Here is a 17,177-nt window from a genome sequence, read left to right on the forward strand (position 1 = left end):
TTGGTCTTCGAAGATTGGTCAAAATTCTCAAATGGCTGGCAATGAATGAGTTAAAGAATGAACATGATTTTTTTTCATAATGGCTAAAGAATTATTTAAATTTACAGACAGATCAACTTTTTTTTAACGTCCTCTCCAATTGACCAGGCTCATCTGTCACTTTAAAACCCCAAAATAAAATAAAATCTGGCCCTTGAAAACAATAGAGTACTTGGTCCAACCCTGTCATGTGTCTGGGCCCTTGCACGTTTAATAGTGGCTGGCAAACAAGGAAGTGTAGTCTGGTGTGGCACACTTTGGTGTTAGTTCCTCATTTCTCGTCTTGTGACGAGAATGGACAAAAGGGACAGCTTGACAGCAAAGGTAGGCAAAGAAGAAATGCTCAATTTTGAGCCTTATGTTTATATTGATTATATGTACTTTTGTTTTGGTTGGTCAGGAATCATCCAGGTTAATCACTGCAAGAGAGCTGCAGATGAGTAACCAGCTCAGTCAGGTATTTCATTACAATTTGATCATGCAACCCTAAAATGTTTCATAGGGAGCCCATATATGTTTTTTCTTATTGTTGCCATAGATATAGATATAATGTGTTCACAAATTGCTAATTTGGGGAATGAAACATGCACTTGAATTTATAATTTGTGGCCATGAAATAAGCATAATTTGCACATGAAACACTTATGTGTGTGTCTTTGAAGAGGTGTGTCAAACGAGCTTTCGCGGGTGACATTGTGATTATAGTTTCCCTCAGAAGACGTGATGTGACGTGCAATTTGTCAAGCATAAAACCAGTGGCAACGTTTTGTCACCTTTAACTACAATTTCTTGCGGAAATCAGGCTGAGATATGATCATATCCTCCTAATGGGGGATTTTAATATCCATGTGTGCTGTCCAGAAAAAACGCTAGCAAAGGACCTCTTAAGACTTATCGACTCTTTTAATTTCGTGCAGTATGTGAGCAGCCCGACACATGAACAAGGTCATATTTTAGACCTTGTCCTTGCTTATGGTCTACCGGTGTCAAATCTGGAAGTCCTTGAAAATGAGATTTCTGATCACATGGCAGTTTTATTTGACGTAGTCTTATCGCATGCTGCTGTGAAATCTGCCGCTCCTAGTTTTAAACGCCGAATTTTTAACCCTCGCACTGCTAGTCGTTTCTCTGATGCCTTTAATAACCTTTGCGTACCCTCGTCGAACACAGAGGGACTCACCTCTTGGTTCAACTCATCATGCCGTGCCATCCTGGATTTGGTGGCTCCTTCAAAAACTGTGCTCCGAAAACCTAAACCCGAGCCATGGTTTAACGACATTACCCGCGCAGCTAGGCAGGGGTGTCGCAAAGCCGAACGCAAGTGGAAAAATGACAAATTGCATGTCTCTTATCAAATTTGGAAAGACTGCTGTCGTAACTACCAGCTCACAGTAAAAGAGGCCAAAAGAGAATATCTGTCGGACCTTATTCAAGCTAACCGTCACAACCCACGCGCACTATTTAAAACGATAGATTCTGTACTCAAACCCCCTCTGCCTACTTGCTCGGATTCTTCACCCGAGATGTGCAACAGATTCCTTCAGTTCTTCATTGATAAGGTCTCTACAGCTAGGACTCCGGTCTCAAATACCGCATCTGACCCCTCTGTCCATGTTCCATGTTCAGCTGTGCTAAATTCTTTTGAAACTGTGTCCTTGGCGCTTTTGGAGGATGTAGTTCGCCAGACGAAGCCATCTGGCTCCCCTTGCGACTCTCTTCCCCCGCACTTCTTTCAGGAGGTTCTCCCGAGTGTTGGCGCATCAGTCTTGGATATCATCAACAGCAGCCTCTCTTCTGGTGTAGTTCCCCAACAGTTTAAACATGCTGTGGTCCAACCCTTGATCAAGAAACCTGGTCTTGATCCAGATGTGCTGTCAAGTTTCAGGCCCATTTCCAAACTGCCTTTCATTTCCAAAATTCTGGAAAAAGTGGTGCACATGCAGTTGAAATTTTTCTTGGATGAACATAACATCTTGGAGGTCTTCCAGTCAGGTTTCAAGACGATGCATAGCACGGAGTCAGCCCTGTTACGCGTTTCTAATGACATCCTCCTGGCAAATGACTCTGGAGACCACGTGTGTCTAGTTTTATTGGACTTAACTGCAGCATTTGATACCGTGGATCACAGTATTCTGCTGACTCGTTTGCAGCACTTGGTGGGCATTGGCGGCAGTGCTCTTGAGTGGTTTAGGTCCTATTTAGCTGACAGAACCTTCTGTGTCAGCCTTGGCTGCTCTGAGTCACGCACTGCTCCCCTATCATGTGGTGTTCCACAGGGCTCAATTCTGGGGCCTCTGCTGTTCTCGCTGTATCTGCTCCCATTGGGTTCCATCTTAAGGAAACATGGTATTCCCTTCCACTGCTATGCAGATGACTGCCAGATCTATGTCCCACTGAGCAAGAAAGACGCCTTCTCATTAAGACCACTCCTATCCTGTCTGGAAGAAATCAAAACCTGGATGGCACAAAATTTCTTGAGATTCAATGAAAAGAAGACAGAGGTGATATTGTTTGGTCCCAGTGGCTCTTGTACATTCCATCCTGTAGACTTGGGACCCCTGTCTCCTTATCTTAAGTCAACAGTCTCAAACTTGGGCCTTAAACTGGACAGTGATTTCAAACTCGATCGGCAAATTGGTGCCGTTGTTAAATCCAGCTTCTTTCACCTTAGACAGCTGGCCAAAATAAAACCTCTCCTCTCACATGAACACTTTGAGACAGTAATTCATGCCTTTGTCACATCCCGGCTCGATTACTGCAATGCCCTTTACTTTGGAGTCAGCCAGTCCTCCATTAAGCGCCTTCAGCTGGTCCAGAATGCCGCTGCTCGCCTCTTGACTGGTACTCGTAAGAGGGAGCACATAACTCCTACTCTGGCATCCCTTCACTGGCTCCCCGTTCATTTTAGAGTTATTTTCAAGATCCTTTTATTTGTTTTCAAATCTCTGAATAATCTCGCGCCACCTTACCTCTCTGAGCTCATCCGCCCCTACACACCTGCCCGGCGCCTCAGGTCTGTGGACCAGACTTTATTAGAAGTACCAAGAACTAAACTGAGGCTCAGAGGGGATCGAGCCTTTTCTGTTGCTGGTCCCTCTCTCTGGAACGACCTCCCACTGAACATTCGGCAAGCCTCCTCGCTGCCCATCTTCAAAACCCTCCTCAAAACTCACTTGTATTCTTTGGCATTCGACTCAGCATGACTTAGATTTGTTCTTGTTTTTACTGTTTGGTGCTTTCTACCGCCTTTATTACCGATTTGTCTTACTGTTTATTGTGCATGTTAAATTGCTCCATGTACAGCACTTTGTATGCAGCCATGGCTGTTTGAAAGTGCTCTATAAATACTGTTGACTTGACTTGTTGACTTGACAATCAACTTACCGGTAATTTTAAGTCCCTTTCTTCATATTTACAACAATATTTTTCAAGAGAAGCAGTTGTATGCACATTGTAATGGGAATTTGACATATAACAGCGCTAAATAATAATAATAATAAGAAGAAGAAGAAGAAAACCTTTATTAGTCTCGCAATGGAGAAATTCCAGATTCACAGCAGCAAAGTTATGAAAGGAAGAAGTAGAACAACAAAATATAGGAGCTGCTGGAAAGGCAGCCAATGGAAGTAACTGTTCGTATTATAGAATGCTGACCAGTTATTTTGCGGATAAGCAAAGTTGCCTGCACATGCACTACAGTCTGTACTCTGTGTAGCTGCTCAAAATGCTGATTGCGCTGACCTTCACCATCTCCCAACAAGATAAAATGAGAGCCCACGGAGCGGGAGAAGGTTCCCTTGACAGATACGTAAACGGTGGCCCTCCATGTTTTTTTCCTTTTCTTTTTCTTTCTTAAATAAATCTCATCATTTTTTATAAATACAGTACTTTCGTTGTCTTGGTTTACCTGGACAAGACAACATGTTAAAAGGTACACCTAAACGTTAAATCTAAATATAAATGTTAAACCGCATATTAAATCCGCCATTTAAAATCTATATCTTTGGGCCCTAATAAAATATGTAATGCAAATTCGAAATGCTAGAAACCGGAAGCACCAAAATAAAAACCCGAGGAGCGTTGACTGTACATCGAAACATAAAACATCTAATCCAGAGAAAGTGACTCTTGGCAACAAAGACCATCATGGTGATAATTAGAACCTTAAATAACAATAATGATCACATTTAATTTTAAGTGTCATTTTTACCAAAGTTGCGAGATTCATGACATTTCTCCAAACATGTTTGTAATTTGATGCCTGAGACTCACCTCCAGAAGAGGAAACGCTTGCTGGTTGAAAACCCAGAAAGTACACCTGAGATGCTTCCTTATGCGTACCCGCCTGATCCTGAGACACACCCAGCTCCGGAGTGTACGCTGTCATTATTTCAGTGGCAAATCGAACAGGAATCACGTAGATATGAAGATGTCCCTCCCGAGTTGCTGAACTTGCAAGATGGGGATGGCGACACGTAAGTATCACGGACATGTTTCCACACGTCATTTTTATTATTTATTTTTATTTTTTTTTGGGGGGGGGGGGGGGGGTGAAGACGCATAGTTGATATCAGCAACGTCACCAAACATAAATGTCATAAAAGATATATACAGTACAAACTCTTTCCTTCTACTGTATTTATACCACCCTCCCCCTCACACAGATGCTTGTAACAAACTTATTAAAGCAAAGACGCCTGACTAACACATAAAATGTTTAGAAAATACGTATTGTAGTGTCTGTACATGCCTGTGCCTCTTCAAGGCACAGAGGCCTCTTTTGCCATTTTTGCAATTTTTGTTACGTACTGAAGTTGAATTGAAATGGACGTAATATTCTTCCAAAGTGTTGGTGGTGGCTTGATGACTCAGTGGGTAATACTGCTGACTGCCAAACAAACCATGTGAGTGCCTTTCAGTGGTGATGCTGGCAGGTGAAAGTTGCATGTTGTCAGAAAGGGTTGCAAGTAAAATTTGAATTATTTCAAACCACAGCTATATTGATAACTCATTTCTTGGTACATTTAACTGATCTGCATGAGTAGTTTTCATTTAGTTTTTGAATCATCAGTGAGCTGCGTCAAATCCTCAAGTCAAGTGTGCACTGTGTAAATAACTCAGCATTGGCTCAGTCCCTTTTGGCGAAACATTGGGGTAGCTAATTCACCCTATTCGGGTTGCTTTTGACCAAGCAGACCAAGATATATGTGACTGATATAGACAGAAAAACAAAAATACACAATTTGTTGTGAATAAATGTTAATATTGGGACCAATTCTATGAAAATGACACACTTGTTGTTAAACACCTCCTCATTGGTTGTGAATGTCTCAACCTTGTCACATTTATCTCTCTTACAGATGTCTTCACATAGCTGTGGCCCAAGGCCGAAGAGCTCTGGCTTACATGCTCGCTTCCAAGATGGCCAATTATGGCACTTTAGAGGTGAAGGAGTGCAATGGGCAGGTATCGGAGCTCCCCCTTTGTTTACAGGGTGTCTATTAAGTCTTTTTACAATTCAGCAAGCATGGAGCAGTCCCTTGGAACAAATGAACAAATGAGTCTCGGCCTTGCGTGTCCAGACGCCGCTTCAGGTCGCGGTGGCGGCCAATCAGCACCTAATCGTTGGCGACCTGCTGCTGCACGGCGCGGACATCAACACCAGAGACTCGTGGGGCCGCTCGCCTCTACATGTGTGTGCTGAAAAAGGATTCTACCTCTGTTTACAGGTTAGGAGTTGACTATTTTGCAAAGTTAGTTTTGATATGCATCCGATCTAGGAAAACACTTTTTTATTCACAAAAAAAACCCTCACCAGGCCCAAAGAGTTGCCTAATATAAAAATCATACTTTGGTGCCATGTTTTGGGATTTTGATACTAAGGAAGTACAGTGCCATATGTTGAATTAGTTGAAGACCTTCATGTATTGATTTGCCACCATCTTGTGGCATCTAAAAGCAATTACAGTTGTGTCTTGATATTGATACGTATACGAGTGACCTGACTGATGAGTTTTTCCAAATGCGATCTGTCATTTTCTTGCTTTGTCTTGCCAGCGAATTCTGTATAGTATTTGAGATATGGACACTGTATGGGTGAACTCAACTTCAAGTCTAACTTGCAATAAGCAGCAGTTTGGCAGATAGTGAACAATTGTTGAAAAAAGGGTCTCTAAGCGTTATAATACCACTTCCAGTTCATGTTTTGTATATTAACCAAGTCTAAAACGTTGCCTTAAGAATGTCCCTGCTAGCTTAATGCTAACTCATAATGGAAGACGCCATTGCCAGGCTGCCAGACACCATTGATAGTGGCAGTGGCAGTGGCAGTGTTATAACCATTTAAGCCACGAATGGACAACTGCTGGCCCAAGGGCTGCAAGCAGCCCTAATCTGACTGTCCCCTTAATTACTTGATTAATGAAAAAAAAAAGGTTTTAGTTTTTTTTTTTAAGGTGGGCAATTGTAAACATGTTTCCTTTACTACATTGGAACCCTGAATACTTGTGGCTCAGCGCCATTTCCCCCAATATTTAAAAACTGTTTTGGTTTTCTTTATTTTGCTTTTTTCTGGATGTAGAAACCCCCGTTTTATTTTTGTGAAAATGTGTATTAGATCTTTAGATTTTTTTTAAATAATAATAAAATTCTTTAAAAAAAAGATTCCATATACATTTTCTATGAAAAATGGGGAGAGCACAATATAATGACAATATAACAACACTGACATATTTTCTTTATTCTTATCTAAAATATAACCCCTGCAAGTTAATAATTGTTAAGCGCTTTGTTACAGCTGCCGCTGTTGTGAAAGCGCTATATAAATCAGCATGTATTGTATTGTATAAATCAGCTCTTCCTCCTTTGTGCTTGCATGACCATATTATACTGCCACCCGGTGGCCAAGTCATGCACACCAGAGGGAGCTGCAATAAATTAATCATGATGCACAAATTCTTTACATGGAAGGCAATGTGCCATAAGTCGCTGGTACACTCGCCTGACTTGTGTGTGGGCAGTGGAAATGCTTTGCTTCTTTGGGCAGGCTGTAACAGATTTAGAATGCTTTTAGTCATATTTGGGGCTGTGTTGAGGAATGTGAGCGGTCAAATTGCTCTTGGTCCTCCTTGGACACAGGTTCTTTTATCTCTCTATAATGTGGAAGAAGACCCACAGGGGGGCCCTAAAGTGGTGGGGTTCGAGGGCACTAAAGGTGATTGTAAACACAGCGAGCAGGAAATACCTTTAACAGCATTCTACATTGTTTCTCTCAAGTGTCTGAACAAACACAACTAGCAGAGAGGAATAACACCATAACCATTAAACCTAACTAAGCAAAAAGTAGAGACAAAGAAGGTCAAGCAAAGTTCGACCTTGATATGATGACAAAGTATAGACCACTGCTGCTGGTCACAGATCTTGAGATTAGGGTTCCTCTTCGAAGGCACTTGACAGCATTCAGGGACTTTTATGCGGTGGTGGAGGCAAGAAAACCCTCGGGGGGCTGTTAATTAACCAAGTGAAAATAGGATCTTACGTTCTTTGTTTTAAGTACTTCAGCAGATGTTCAGGACAGAGACTAGTATCAATAGTTCTCATAGCAAGGTGAAATTCCTCAACAATGTTCTACTACTACTTCTAGCGGAACAATTCCTTAACAGCTGTCACTGTAGTTCCAGAGTCAGGAGAGTGAAGAAGTTGCCTAAACAGGTCTGCATATGTGCTACTCCGTGTCTCCACAGAGAATCTGGAAGACTTTCTCCGGATGTTTACAGATGATTGACACAGAAATGCTCAATTTTGACGGTAGGTGTTTTTGTTTTCACCATTTGTCCATAACAGCGCAAGGGCACACTTGAAACACAGCATTATTCCCCTTGGAGGTCAAACGCCACTTCATGTCGCAGTGTTGTCTCACAATGCGGTTGAAAATGAGTGGAGGAGACTGGCTCACACTCATACTACCCTGGACAAGCATCAGTGCCAGTACCAGCAAAGGGAGCTGCTGCAACGGAAACACGTTTATGTTAAATGTGTGAAGGCTCTGTTGCACATGGGCGCCTCCTGTGGGACGAAGGTGCACAAACACACTTACTCGTCTCACAAATTTGAGCGCACCCCTCACTTGACTCCGGGAGGGAAAATGGCTAATTTGAACAGTTTCACCGAGGGGCGTACTCACTTTTGTTGCCAGTGACTTTGGCATTATTCGCTGAGTTGTTTTGAAGGGACAGTAAATGCAAAGCGTTATACAAGCAGAGTGTCATTTATTCAGTGCTATCCCATGAAAAGATAACACTGACCAAAATGAGAGGGGTGTGCTCACTTTTGTGATCTCATGTTCATGAAACACACAGCCCAGTTGAAACCACGACACAGGTCATTTGTCTTCCTGCAGGATTTAAAAAGTGGACTGACGTGTTGGCACATGGCAGCCGAAGAGGCCAATTGTCAACTGTTGCGCGTCTTCCTCAAGTGGCCATCTGCCTTGAGCAGCCTCAACCACAAGGTTACATCAGAGCAACATGAGAGAGTGACTGCCCCCCACCCCCCACATAGTGTGATGAGGTGGCAAGATTCTCTCTCACACTTACCACTGAAATACTCTCAGAGATACAACTGCATTTTTTTTGGGCCCAAAAACACCATTGAACGCTCCCTATCATGACTGAAACAATTTCACACATATGCACACAACTAGTGTTGGGGAAAATGAAGCTTCATGAAGCGCCCGTGGTATTTTTGACTGCCAAGATGGCGGTCTTGGTTGAAAGATAAAGGCTAGACTTTAAACCAAGACTACCATCTAGTAGAATCAAACATTATTGAAAGTGCTTCATGAATCTTCATTTGTTGAAGATGATGCACTCTCAGGCACAATAGTGTGAAACCCGAACCCCACTTTAAAACCCTGCTTTGAAACCTCAACCGTATTTTGAAATTCTTCTTTGAAACCCTAATCCTACTCTAAAACCCTACTCTGAAATTCTAAATCCCACTTCAAAATCCTAATTTGAACCCCTAATCTAACTTTGAAACCTAACCTTGAAAACACTTCAAAAACCTAGACCTACTTTCATTTCATTCATTAATTCATTTTCCGATTCGCTTATCCTCACAAGGGTCGCGGGAGGTGCTGGAGCCTATCCCAGCCGTCTTCGGGCAGTAGGCGGGGGCCACCCTTGAACCGGTTGCCAGCCAATCGCAGGGCACACACAGACGAACAACCATCCGTGCTCACAATCACACCTAAAGACAATTTGGAGTGTTCAATCAGCCTGCCATGCATGTTTTTGGAATGTGGGAGGAAACCGGGGTACCTGGAGAAAACCCACGCAGGCCCGGGGAGAACATGCAGACTCCACACAGGGAGGCCAGAGCCGGAATTGAACCTCTGCACTGTCAAGTCCACGCGCTAACCCCTCGACTACGGGGCCCCCTAGACCCACTTCAAAACCCTTCTTTGAAACCCCATCGCTAGTTTGAAACTTAACTATCAAACCCTAACCGTGTGGAAAAAACATAAGCACACACTACTGAAAATGCTTTTGCTGACCCGCATGCACACACACACCGAGACGCTCTCACGAAAATCGACTAAATGCTGTCACATTGTGTGTGTGTGTGATAGAGTAAGGGTGAATGATCTCTCACATTGTGCTTTGTTGCAGAGCTTCAGTGAAAACACGGCCCTGCACGTGGCCAGCTCCTTGCAAAACCATCCCGCTCAGCCGGAGGCGCTGAAGATGCTGATGAGAGGCGGAGCCGACCCTACGGCCAGAAACTTGGAGAACGAGCTCCCCTGGCAACTGGCGCCAGGAGGACCCATTGGTGAGACGGTAAGCTTGAAAGAATTATTCAGGCACAGGCCCCAGCAGAAGTGACAACACATATTTGAAGTCAAACTCCCAGCCAGTTTCTGACATGTTTGGAATCAAATACAGTACTGACCTTGTCATTCCCAAACTAGGCTCTGCTCCTTGCTTTCATTTCATTCTGACTGAATGTAATTCTTTTTTTTTTTAAATTCTTCAGGTGCATCAGATCCTCAGGGGCCAACATCTTGATGCTTAAAAGTACTCCAGAACAGAACACTGTCAGTCAGACAGTCTATCATGTAAATATTTGCCTCGCAAAGGCAGATGGTGGTTGTTTCAATGAAACAAATCATTTTGATGTAATACTCAATGAGCAAACATACACATCATCCATCCATTTGGGGCACCAACAGTCGAACAACCATCCACACCTAGGGACAATTTTGAGTGTATGTATTTGGAATGTGGGAGGAAACCGGAGTACCCGGAGGAAACCCACTCAGGGACAAGGAGAACTTCATTCCAAGAGTACACATTGACAACATTTTTGTGTGGGATTCTTACTTTAAAAAAAAATTCAATTAAATGCATGAAATTGAGCATTCACAACTAATCAAATAACTCTCGGAGCACCTGAATGTAAAATAAGTAAATGTTTCTCAGAATCGGGACTCAAACCATCCATTTTGACAATGTACTTATTTTTTATGCGGATATAAATACAGCACTGGGTACCTTATGTACCATACGTGCATGTGTATAATGGACTGCTTAAGATGACCAAATTCCTTGTGAATTTTAACATCAATAATATATACAGGTATACCGTAATAATAAAGGGGACTCTAAATGGCAACTGAGAGTCATGGAATAAAGAGTGTGCATTCGCCTTCCATATATTTATTTACTTTTTTTTGTTTGTTTTTGTTTTAAACTTCATGTCCTCACCACTTTCCGCTTCAATGTTTTCAATCATTGCCAGTCTAATCACGATAGAAAAGTGTTCAAGTCCCGAAGGAGTGAACAGGAGGCATTTGCCATGTCATTATTTTTATATTTATGTTTCATATTTGTCTCACAAACATTAAACTTACACATTAATGGCACAAATATTGCTCGGTCTTCAAAGATCAGAACAAGAACACATGAACAATTGTGACAATAAACCTGTGAGGTTACAGAAAGAAAGCAGACGATGACAAGCAATGTATTGGTTGGTTGGCACATTGTAATATTTCATATTTCAGAGGTATTTTACTGTACTCCAGAAAATAATCTAGTCTATCCCTATGTAGACAGTGGCAGTTTTTTTCCCCTTAAGGCGTGAAATGATAAACGAGAGACTACTGCATTGCAACAGACAACAGTAGAATGAACACATTACATATTGTCAGACATATATTCAATATTAGAATACTTTTAAATATTTCAAAAATAAAATTGTATATGTAGCATATATTTAATCATAAATGAAGAATAACACGCTGTTGCATACAACAGCCTCTTTCTTTAAACGTACCCTAACAGTTATTTCCCGCAATTTGATCGTTTCTATTAATTATATTTAATGATAGAATTTGTGAATGCAGTAGCAATAGCTAGACTAAAATATACATTCAGTTAGAGAATAGAATAGAATATAACTTTAATGTCACGATCACAGTGTTCTCTACTTGTATGTTTTTTTAACTTTAAAGAGTTGCTGCTGTCATCATGGGGCGACTACTGCCGAAGATGCGGCTGTTGTTGTGCCCATTGTTCTCTCGTCCCTCTGCTGGTCGCTCAACCCCTCTGTGGGATTCGTTTGCTCTTCTTTAATGTCTGAGAAGTGCGGTTCTTCACCTGCGCAATGTGCGAAGTGGCTTGTGATAACGTGTTGAGAATCGAGGATCAAGAAATGGAACCCACTTTACACATGTGACTCATCCAAGTCCACCTCAACGGGGGAAAGGGGCAGACGGCGAGGTGAGCGCCGAGGCGACGGTGCAGACAGAAGTGGGGCGAGGAGGGGGTTTTCTGTGCTCTCGTCCTCGCTGAGTTGCAGCAGCGTGTTGCTTTGCGGCAGGAGCGCGGCGGTGTCCACGTCCTCCGGACTCTCTCGGATGCGGGGCGCTATTGGCGGAGGAACAAATGGAGTGGGCTGGAGGGGCAGTGGCAGAGGCGGGCCAGGAGCCGGTGTTGTGCCCAGCACGGGGAGTGGCGGGGGGAGAGGCGAGGAAGTGCGGGACAAAGGGAAGCAGGGATGGGGAGGGGGTGTTGGGGTGGAGGTGCGGGAGATGGAGGGGGGAGGGGAAAGGCTGCTGCGGAGGCCCCACTGCTCTCGTTTCTCCTTGGTAGTCATGGGAGGAGCAACCTACAGAGAATAAATACCAGAGGGGGTGGGGGGCGGGGGGTCTAATGAGCCTCATTAATAAAAATAATGACTTGCTGCCATCTTGTGGCATCTTGGTGCCAAGGAACTACACTGAAGAGCGCTCAAAAAAAAATCACTGAATACAAACAATGTTCACACAAGTGAGCATACACCTCACAATTTTGGTGAATAATTGATCTTTTCATGGAACAGTGCTGTAGAAATAACAGTCTGCTATAACACAGTTTTTAATGTATAAACAACAACAAAATCGCATACACCTCTTTTTTTTCTAATGGCCCAAAAGTCGAAGATTTGTGTGGCCACCGTCATTCAAGAATGAATAGCTGAGTCTTGAACTATTTTGTGGAGACAGTTTTTCAAGCTGGACATTTCTTACTTTACATTGGAAAGTGTCATTACTTTTTTGCTGTCCGATGAAGAGATTAACAAAAGGGGTGTTAACACGGCAAGATTTGGTCCGGTGCTACGCCGGGGCTGCCCCAGTAGAGCGTTCACACGTGCAAATTAGCTCCGGCGTAGCCCCGGAAAACAGCTTACACCGGACCAAATTTGATCCACCTCAGGGAGGTGGTTTAAAAATTTGCTCCGGAGCAAATGCTTGTTAGCGAAGCAGCACCGGTGTAAATTTGCACGTGTGAACGCAACTGGGTTAAATTTGCTCCAGAGCGAATGCTTGTGAAGAGTTTACGTACGGCGAGAATGCGTTGCTTTCGCGCTCTGTCGGACTTCCGTCATGTGTTTGTTTAATAACGACACAAGATTTGGCTGGTAACATCTTTCCTTTTGTAGGAGACTGGACTGTCTCTGAGTTGTTTGTGTAGTTTGTTCCTTTGTTGTGTGTTCACAACCCCCCGCCCCCCATATAATTTATTTTGTGATTTCCTCTCTTGATTTTCTGTTTGGCGCATTACGTGTTTGCTTTTCTGAGTGTCATTGAAGTCATCGTTGATTTGCGTTTTCGGGGGCGGTCACTCTCGAGCAGGAGACGGCACGGAGACCGAGAAGGAGAAGGACGTGCCTGTCCAGTAGTCGCTTGAGTTGTGTATACGTTTTAAAAAGAACCAACACGACAGCTCATTTGTTTTCTGTCGTTTTGCTCCGCTGCAGAAACTGCCATGTGAACGCAAGTGGGGCTGCGCCGACGCTGTGCCGGTGGAGACACGCTCAGCGGCTTTGTACGTGTGAACGCTCCACACAATTTGCTGCGGTGCAAAATATATCGCAACAAAATACATCGGTGCAGCGCCGCAGCAAATGTGTGCCGTGTGAACACCCCTAAAGTGTTTGCAAAAATGTGTGCCCTCACACTCTCTGTCTATTCATAGCCGTGTTGTTAGCAGTGGAAAATCAGCTATTTGGAGTTAATTTGATTAAATTTGAAGTTGCTAAACACGCCATGAACAGTGAGTCGAAATGTTAAAAACAAGAAAAAGCCCCCCAAAAGAAAACAACAAAAACCCCACTAACTGCCATGGATTTCAGCGGTGAGCTTGGTCGTTATGTCGAATTGACGCTCAGATTATCGGAGGCCCTTGGAAAAAGTTCCCCCTGGGCCCACAAAGTTTGCGATCCCCATCAAAAATGACATACATTCAGAGATTGGCACCTGTGTTTTTGCAGGGCTGTGCAGATCGGCAATGACGGTGGCTGATGAGGCGGAGGGCACTTCCAGTGTGGGGGGCTTGGATACGGCGTGATTGGCCTTCCTGCCCTCGATCGGAACATCTGCGCCGCTGGGGCTCAAAGGCGTGCTGCCCCCCACACACGTTTGCTGCCTTTGTGTTTCCGTAAAGGTGACCGACCTCTTTTGGTCTCCTTGAGCTGCTGAGGGACACACGCGCATGTTGTCGTCGTCAAAGACAAGGCCATCGCAGCACATCTTGAAACTCTTCAAGTGTCAAGAACACCAGCACCACTAAAGGAGGCAAGGGCGGTAGGCGAGGGGGTAGGAGGGGGTGCAAGACAGACATGCAGAGCGCCCTACTGGGTGAGGTTGCGGACAGAGGGGTGGGCCATTGCACAGTGGAGAGGAAAGGTTACGGGGCGCGTCTCACCTTCGCAGTCCAATAAAGTTTCTTTATTTTGAAACAAAAGGCATGAGACAGAACAGAGTGAGAAATGTCAGTTTGGTGTCCGGGGATACAACAAACACTGGAACGGACACGGGGTGTGAAAGGGCAGACGGGTGAGCTCACGATGACATCTTTGTGTGCATCCGTTCTAATTTGATCAATAACTTGAGCTAATTAGTCGACTGTATACAGTACATCGTGTGCTTCTGAAGACAGGTGCTGTTACCCAGAGGTTTGGTTTTGGGTTGGATGCTCCTTCGAGTTGTGGAGAGACGAGCTCCAGAACGACCACGGGGCTCATTTTTTGGAATGGACAACAGGGGGCGCCGCAGCTGCAAGAAGAAAAAGGAAAAGGCTTTATCGAAGAGAAAACTTGAATTGTGCATCACATCAGAATGGCATCCAGGGCCCCGAAGGATTCATTGGTCAGTCAAGACAATCGCCTTTTTCTAAATACTCTTACTTGGCTGGAGTTTTGAAACACTGATACATTTTCTTCATTTCTCATGAAACAGTTTATGTTGTGAAACATCAGAGTCGCGCAGAATGATGTCCTAGTTGCAACATTTGTCCGCTACGTGTAGCTCTGAATTCACTCAATCCAATACACACATTTCCTGAGATGATGATGTGGGCTGACCTTGCACGAACACAACCAACATTTACAACAACAATGCTGGATCGTAGTGGGAGGCTTGTGCTGCGCCTCGGCGCGACATTGCTTTGACATCAAAATCTTCTGCTCCTCTGCTATCACCAACAGCAACCAGTGGAATCTCCATAAAGATTCATAAAACGCTTTACCTGTCTCAGGCCTCTCTTCCTCCCAAGCGGAGGCTGGATGAGTAGGTTTTGCTGACCGGGCTCGCTCTGTACACTGGCAACCCTAGGAACAAATGCAAATACACATACATCGAACTGAGGGAGGAGTAAGAAGAGCAGGAAAAATACAAATAAAATAAAAACAGCGCCGGCCACCTTTGCACCAACTCTCTGACCACAACAACTATTCTACTCACTCACGACACGACACACATAGTTTGCTATGATTCATACACAACAGGGGATGGAGGGGCTGGGGGGCGGGGGCTGGAATAGCAACCGTGTTTGGACTTCTACCTGGTGGATATAGTCGAATCAAATTTCTTACCGAACAGAAAAGGGCCAACATGCGTTGCAGTTGCTACCACAGCTCACCCCCTTGCCCCGACAGATTGGTATCCACAGTTGGACGGCCAATTTGATCAGCGAGAAGCCTGATAGACATGTAAACAATGTGACACACCATGGCGCCGATGATGGCTAGAAAGACCCACGGCTAACAGAAAAAGGAACTGAACACCTGGATCACAGGACCCCCAAAGTTATGTTGGTATTTAGTTGGGCGGGGAAAGCCTGGTTAGGATAGCGCAGCTGATGAGCTGAAAAGATGAGGGTCAGTGCGGAGCTCGGGGGAAGGGCACACAGACAAACTCACATTTTACCCACAGCGAAGGGAGAGAGAGAGAGGTGGGGGGAGGGACAGGTAAGGAGAGGGAGGAGTGTGACAGGCCGAGGTGACTTGACCGGATGTGGATGAGTGATCGAACGGAGAGGCAGCCAATAGAGAAGGGCTGTCTGGAGGCCAAGCCCCTCCCACTGTTGGACAGATGCACTGGACACACACAGACAGAGGGTGGGGGGCACTGTACCTAGAGAGGTTACCCTCCTGCAGAAGGCCCTGGGACTCATCTAGCACATTGGGTTCACTGTAAAAAGGGCGGGAGGCGGAGTGGGAGGGGAGAGCGGGAATTTACGCTGTTAAGTCCACATCCATCAGCACTCGCGTCACCTCCTGGTGGCTAGGGAGAGCTGCGGCTTTTCAAACGTTCCTACCAACAGCTGCCAAGTCGATACAAAACACATTGTCATACACGCCAAAGCCAATGGAGGCAAGTAGGGTTGGGCATCGATAACCAAGCGGAACATTCCGGTTCTCCCAGAATCGTTCAGGTTTTAAAATGACGCAAAACTTTGATTTCTAGTTAGCTGCGCTCAAGAAGCATGAACAAAGAAGGGTCAATGGAACATGGGTGTGTGCGGCGCACAGCCCCATCCCAGCCAATCGAGCGGGCGCGTGGCAGCTCATCAAGGACCCGGAGGGTGGCAAAGGTCGGTCGGTGCCGTTGCGCATGTGTGGGGCCGCGTCGGAAGCTGTCGAACATGAACGAAGAACTACAAGAAATGTAGCACGCAACAATACACACCTTCGAAAGCTAAGCAGGAAATGAGTGGCTCAGCGGGGATCAAAAGTGAACAAAAATGACCATTCTTCTCCTCAGTGCGACACGTCATAAAACTCTATCATGCAAAGGAGGTTAAAACACTTTCAGATTCACTGAAAAGAGTTGACTGCGTGTGGGGCGTCTGAGACCTTTCTCTTCTTCAGCTCTGAACTTCGGCTCCGACCCCTCAGCCTGGTACCACGCTGGTCAGAATTGGATAAGAAATCCAGCAAAATAACTAACTCTTGGGCAACGTTGTTAAAATGTTAAAATGAAACTAAAACAACAAATGCAAATGGCAGCTAATATTTAGCTTAGCATTCGCCGCATATACAAAGTACATGTACATGCAGATACGTATGGCATATGTTTTCAAAGACTTTTTAGATGAGATACATTTTTATTGCGACTCCCTCAATGCATTTTTTGTGTGTGTCGTAGGTTTTTTTGATCGTCTATAGAAAAACAACACAAGGTTACCCCATAAATGGGTGTTCAGTGGCATGATTTAAGTACCTGCTGCAATATTGGATTTTCTTTAGCCTGTAAAAAAATGAAGCCCTATTGTGAACAGTTCAATTTCACAGGGTCGATATTAACATACTGG

General features: G+C 44.4%; 2 protein-coding genes across 25 annotated transcripts in view; one reads left to right on the forward strand and one right to left on the reverse strand.

Annotated features, from left to right (window-relative positions):
• The first annotated feature begins 265 nt into the window (after window positions 1-265).
• On the forward strand, window positions 266-10,732 carry nfkbiz (nuclear factor of kappa light polypeptide gene enhancer in B-cells inhibitor, zeta). Of its 5 annotated transcripts, none has more exons than XR_015101776.1 (10): window positions 266-363; window positions 440-495; window positions 4,296-4,514; window positions 5,400-5,505; window positions 5,622-5,768; window positions 7,782-7,845; window positions 7,923-8,116; window positions 8,438-8,607; window positions 9,711-9,878; window positions 10,075-10,732. XR_015101776.1 is itself a non-coding variant. In XM_086119406.1 (10 exons), the coding sequence occupies exons 1-10, from the start codon at window positions 334-336 to the stop codon at window positions 10,111-10,113; spliced, it is 1,125 nt and encodes a 374-aa protein (XP_085975532.1). In that variant the 5' UTR covers window positions 268-333; the 3' UTR covers window positions 10,114-10,732. The 5 variants fall into 5 exon arrangements, 4 of the variants coding, with proteins under 4 accessions (XP_085975532.1, XP_085975539.1, XP_085975548.1 ...); XM_086119406.1 differs by having other exon boundaries at window positions 268-363; window positions 440-496; window positions 4,306-4,514; window positions 8,438-8,548; XM_086119413.1 differs by having other exon boundaries at window positions 268-363; window positions 5,400-5,484; window positions 8,438-8,548.
• A 158-nt stretch (window positions 10,733-10,890) lies between these two features.
• unc80 (unc-80 homolog (C. elegans)) overlaps window positions 10,891-17,177 on the reverse strand; it is a 46,496-nt gene continuing 40,209 nt past the window's right edge. For 9 of the 20 annotated variants that reach the window (XM_086119326.1, XM_086119252.1, XM_086119230.1 and 6 more), the window contains 6 exons: window positions 15,998-16,054; window positions 15,111-15,192; window positions 14,533-14,638; window positions 14,219-14,309; window positions 13,841-14,058; window positions 10,891-12,210 (listed from right to left, as the gene is read on the reverse strand). In XM_086119326.1, the coding sequence (XP_085975452.1) occupies window positions 11,795-12,210; window positions 13,841-14,058; window positions 14,219-14,309; window positions 14,533-14,638; window positions 15,111-15,192; window positions 15,998-16,054 (970 nt within the window). In that variant the 3' untranslated portion in view covers window positions 10,891-11,794. The remainder of the gene's footprint in view (window positions 12,211-13,840; window positions 14,059-14,218; window positions 14,310-14,532; window positions 14,639-15,110; window positions 15,193-15,997; window positions 16,055-17,177) is intronic. The other 11 variants (XM_086119336.1, XM_086119346.1, XM_086119261.1 and 8 more) reach the window with 6 other exon arrangements.

Source organism: Hippocampus guttulatus, chromosome 1 (genome assembly GCF_054856545.1).
Source record: "Hippocampus guttulatus isolate MCC_2025c chromosome 1, RoL_Hgut_1.0, whole genome shotgun sequence".
Taxonomy (NCBI): domain Eukaryota; kingdom Metazoa; phylum Chordata; class Actinopteri; order Syngnathiformes; family Syngnathidae; genus Hippocampus; species Hippocampus guttulatus.

What these genes read in the sequence shown, in the direction of transcription:
- nfkbiz (XM_086119396.1), top strand. Translation starts at nt 334, where the DNA reads ATGGACAAAAGGGACAGCTTGACAGCAAAG. An exon ending in TGAAGGAGTGCAATGGGCAG is followed by an intron (nt 5,506 to 5,621) that starts GTATCGGAGCTC and finishes TTGCGTGTCCAG; the next exon opens with ACGCCGCTTCAGGTCGCGGT. An exon ending in TGAGCAGCCTCAACCACAAG is followed by an intron (nt 8,549 to 9,710) that starts GTTACATCAGAG and finishes GCTTTGTTGCAG; the next exon opens with AGCTTCAGTGAAAACACGGC.